At 56.9% G+C, this 4795-nt stretch overlaps 1 protein-coding gene across 1 annotated transcript; it reads right to left on the bottom strand.

Annotated features, from left to right (window-relative positions):
- Positions 1-422: 422 nt before the first annotated feature.
- On the bottom strand, positions 423-4118 carry LOC309369784 (uncharacterized protein). The gene is made up of 2 exons (XM_081911089.1): positions 4014-4118; positions 423-2475 (listed from the first exon to the last, which is right to left on the bottom strand). The coding sequence occupies exons 1-2, from the start codon at positions 4044-4046 to the stop codon at positions 805-807; spliced, it is 1704 nt and encodes a 567-aa protein (XP_081767215.1). The 5' UTR covers positions 4047-4118; the 3' UTR covers positions 423-804.
- Positions 4119-4795: the final 677 nt, after the last annotated feature.

The following is a 4795-nucleotide window of genomic DNA, read 5'->3' as shown; positions in this document are numbered from 1 at the left end:
ATATCTTTTATAATTCATTATATATAGTTTCCAAAGATTCTTTAATTATTTTACAGGACATGTTAATAAAAGATCCCTCAATTTCATTACACTTCCAACACATACCTTTTTCCTTTTTTAGACATTTTCGCCAATCTGGTAGGTGTTAAATACTGTCTGTGGGCCATTTTCATAATATAGTAATAGTAGTAGTAGCAGTAGTAGTAGTATATTTTGCTAGAGTTATAACCTGTGTATCTGAAGAAGTGTGCATGCACACGAAAGCTCATACCAAGAACTAACTTAGTTGGTCTTTAAGGTGCTACTGGAAGGAATTTTTTTATTTTGTTTTGACTATGGCAGACCAACACGGCTACCTATCTGTAACTGAACCTATGCCCAGTTATGAATGTGTGTCTACCCTTACCCCATGCCCACAAGAAGTTCCCACACAAAGGGAATAAAGAAAGCTTGGTTTATTATATGAAATGAGTGACAAAATATATAATTGCTGCTTCAGGCAGCAAATCCTACAAGACGTAGACCCCCACCCTGCCCTGGGAGGCAGTGGATCCATGCTTTCAGAATCCCCACTGGGTGACCTTTGGGATCCTGGGGAGACCCGCAGATCAAACTACACAGACAAAGCCTGATTTGGGTCACAAAGGCTTCTGTTTCTGTTAGCGTCTGTGATGATACCAAGCACGTCCTGACACAGCCCTGCAGTGAGGATGCAGCACGGCTCAGGTGGGGCTGGAGCCCCCTCTCTCCGGAGGGCCCCCCCCTGCTCTCCGGGCCACACTGGCAGGGCAGGGGATGCCGGCCTCAGGGGGCTTCCGAGGGGTCTGCCACCGCCTCCCCTCCGGGCAGGGGCTCGATGCTCACAGCCACCCGGACCCTCACGGCGCCGCAGCCCGAGTCCAGGATCCAGTCCTTGCTGAAACGCTGCCCTGCCTCCTGCAGGCTCTCTCCTGGCGGGAGACTCAGGCTAAGCTGGTGGCAAGCGTCACGGTCGCACGCCAGGTGGATGGCACCTGCCGGATCCTGGTAGGTGCACGGAGGGCGGGCGCTGGGTTCCGCGGAGGTCTCCTCCAACCCCGGCTCCGCCCGGCACCGGGAGGGCGCGGGGCCCCGCCGACAGACCAGCTGCTCTTTCTGCACGGCCGGCAGGCTCAGCCCCTGCAGGTGAGCCGGGCTCCTGCACAAGGCCCGCGCGTTGATCAGGGGGTCCGTGTCCTGGAGCCAGTCTTTCAAGGGGGCCAGGTGGCAGTCGCACGTCCAGGGGTTGCCCTTCAGAGCCACGTTGGCCAGGATGACGTTGCCCTCGAAGACCCCCTCCGACAGGGTGGCCAGCTGGTTGTGGGACAGGTCTAAAGCCTCCAGGGTGGTGAGGTTGGCAAAGACGCCCCTCGGCAGGGCGGTGAGGTTGTTGTGGCTCAGCTGCAGCCTGGCAAGGGCGCTCAGGCCCTGGAAGACCCCGGCGGGCAGGTGGGCAAGGCGGTTGTGCGATAGCCCCAGGAACGCCAGGCTGCCCAGGTTGCCAAACAGCCCCTCGGGGATGCTCTGGAGACGGTTGCCCGCCAGGGAGAGCTCGGCGAGGTGAGGGGTGCCCTGGAAGAGCCCTTCGGGCAGCTCCGCCAAGCGGTTGCCGTCCAGGTAGAGGAAGGTGAGGTTGCGCTGGGCGGAGAAGACGGCGGCTGGCAGGCGCTCCAGGGCGTTGTGCTGGAGGTGGAGGCGCGTCAGGGCGCTCAGCGGGGCGAAGGTGCCCGGGGGCAGCTCTGCCAGGGCGTTGCCGTCCAAGAAGAGCTCCCGGAGCTCTCTCAGGGGGCCGAAGAGGCCGGCGGAGAGGCCAGCCAGGCGGTTGTCGCTCAGCTTCAGCACTCGCAGGGCCGAAAGCGGGCCGAAGACCTCCGCGAGCAGCTCCGCGAGGTGGTTTTGGGACAAGGTGAGGGTCTTGAGGGATGACAGCGGGCGGAAGACGTCCTGGGGCAGAGACTCGACCTCGTTCCCCTGGAGGTGGAGGGCTTCTAGGCGCGGCGTGTTGCTGAACAGCTCCGTCTCCAGGCTCTTGATGGGGCTGAACTTGACGGCGAGGGTGCTGAGGTTGGCCAAGCCCAGAAAGGCCTCTCCGCTCAGAGCGCTCAGCTGGCTGGACGAGATCTCCAGCTCCCGGAGCTCGGGCAGCCCCTCGAAGGCGGCGCGTCCCAGAGACTCGAGGGGGCTGCCCAGGAAGGCGAGTTTGGCGAGGCGGCGGCTGCCGGTTCTGTTGGCGAAAGCGCCGCTCTGAAGCGAGAACAGGGGGGCTCCCACGAAGAAGAGCTGGGTGGCGGTGGCGGGGACCCCCTCGGGGATGTCCTCCAGACCTTCATCCGAACAGAAGACGGTCAGGTTCCCAAAGCACTGGCACAGAGCCGGGCAGGGAACCGCGGGGCCACCGGGCTGTGCCAGGGCCGAGAGGCAAAGCAGCAGGAAGTGCCCGACGGCCACCCATTTGCCCTGCGGGAGAGGAAGGCAAAGGAAGGCCAGTAAGTGCGGGGATGTTCAGGAAGGCAGGAGAGGATAGGCTGGCCCAGGAGGCAAAAGAGAAAATGCTGCCCGCTGTGGAATGAGGTGCGGATCCAGAATTGGCCTCCACAGTCACTTACGGACTCACTGTTAAAACCGTGTTCATGGAAGACAATCTTGCTCAGCTATGAGAGATCGCCAAAGAAATAAGTAGAAGTGGCAGCCCCTACCCTCTGGAACTCCCTGCCACTTGATACCACACAGGCACTTTCTCTGGTCTCTTTTTAACACCTTTCTAAAAACATTCTTGTCTATAAACATTCAAGTCTGTCCAGATGCTTGAAAAGCTGGTGTGAATTTAAAGCTCTTTCAGTATTTTAACTTTTTATATGATTTAAAACTGTTCTTGTAAACTGTTCTTGATTTTATAGTTTCATCTTTATGTAAACCACTTTGAGGGTGTGGATGGTTTTGTGTGTTTTTTTTACAGTTAAGAAGTGTAGACATTTTATGAAATGATGATAATGAATAATTTGCCATGACTGCTAAACAGTGTCACTGGCTGGGGGCTTGTCGGGGCTTCTGCTTGCCCCCCCCCCCAGAAAGCACGGATCCAAAGGGCACTCGTTTCCTTCCTTTAGCTCTGGCTTTGAGTTCTATCCCATATCCATATCCTCATCTAGGTGCCCTTTTTCTGCCCCCAGGAGGGGCACTTAGTTGCTGGCAAGAGCCCTGTGTCTTCCTATATGTATGAGAGACACTATTGGTGGTTTTTTGCTGTAAGGGGAAAATCCTCATTTCTTTGTTGGGAGAGGCCTCTGACGCAACGCAGAGAACGAGGAGGGCATTTAATTTTTTTTAAAAAATGCCAGCGATGGACAAGGGCACCAGGTCCCCTCCCCTGCCTTTCCTGTAAGCCAGTGGCTGGGGGGCTTCCCTCTGCCCACACCCCTGCCATAACAAATCGGGGCACAGGATGTTGGACCGTCCTTGTGCAATGGCACAAGGGGCACCAACCTCTGCCCTACCCTTAAAGCACGTTCAAAGTGCATTCCGCCCCTAAAACACACACACACACACACACACACACACCAATGGGAACAGTAGTTTAGCCCTCACAGAGCTACAATCCCCAGCACCCTTCACAAACTACAGCTCCCAGGATCCTCTGACCTGCTTCACATATCTGGTGCAGGAACAGCCTTAGACCGGGTTCTCACTCCCTGCTGGCAGGGCTCAAATCTGAGCAGTCACACCCAAATCACAGAATTGTAGAGTGGGAGGGTGATCTAGCCCAGTTGCCCTGCCATGGAGGAATCACAGCTTCAGAATCCCCCCCCCCCCAATTCTGCTTAAAACCCTCCACCACCTTTGAGGAGCGACCTTTGAGGAGACCCATTGCTCTCCCCAGCAATGAGAGAAGCCCCTCAACTGAGAGCCCAGACCCCTTTGCCCTGCCCACCCCACCCTCTGCTAAAAGGGGGGCTTGGTTTGCTCCTGCCCATATTGGGGGGGCCCTGGGCACTTACCCTGGGCGGGTCCAGGCCCTCAGGCAGAGCCATGCTGCTGCCGTCCTCCCTCCTCTGCCTGCCAGAAAAGCCTCTCGCTCTGCGGTGTTTGCCAGCCAAGATGGGAAGTCACTGACCCGCCAAGTGGGATGGACCTGGCAGTCCTGCTTATCGGAGGCCCATCCTGGGTCCCCGCAGATTCCGGGCCAGGGCCGGTGGCCTCAGAGGGGGCGGGGAGGGCACTGGCCTCTGGGCAAACAGGCAGCAGGAGGGACTGCCTGGAGGGAGCAGAGGCACGGGGGGGGGGGATGCACGACTCTGCCCTTGCCGAGAGCAGGCCCTGCCATCCCAGGGTTTGGCAAGCTGCCTCTCTCAAAAAGATCTCTTTCAAAGTATCCTAGGACAAGTTCATGGAGGAGGAGAGGGCTGTCGATGGCTCCCAGCCAGGATGGCTCTGCTCTGCCCCCACAGATAGAGGCAGCGATGCTTCTGAAGCCACAGGAGGGGAGAGTGTTGCTCTTGTGTTCGAATCCTGCTGTGGTTTCCCTTTGGGGAATCTGGTCAGCTCCTGTGAGAACCAGGGGGGGGAAGGAGGGGGAGCTGGAGGTGTAAAAACGAGACTTTGTTGCTGAATTAATTACGCTGAATAGTTTTCATTGGATTTTGTGCAATTAGTTATCACGGCTTTGCATTTTATCGTGCAATTGTCTTCCTTAGTTGGTTGTGCAATCCTGCTATTCCGAATAGGGCTTTTTAGAGTGTGTATGGGAGAATGGGGCACTGGCAACTGGGCAGGGGTGGCC

This window comes from Podarcis melisellensis (assembly GCF_964234715.1).
Source record: "Podarcis melisellensis genome assembly, chromosome: 5".
Taxonomy (NCBI): Eukaryota; Metazoa; Chordata; class Lepidosauria; order Squamata; family Lacertidae; genus Podarcis; species Podarcis melisellensis.
Note: the sequence above shows the minus strand (reverse complement) of the source record. Positions and strands in the feature narration are given on the sequence as shown.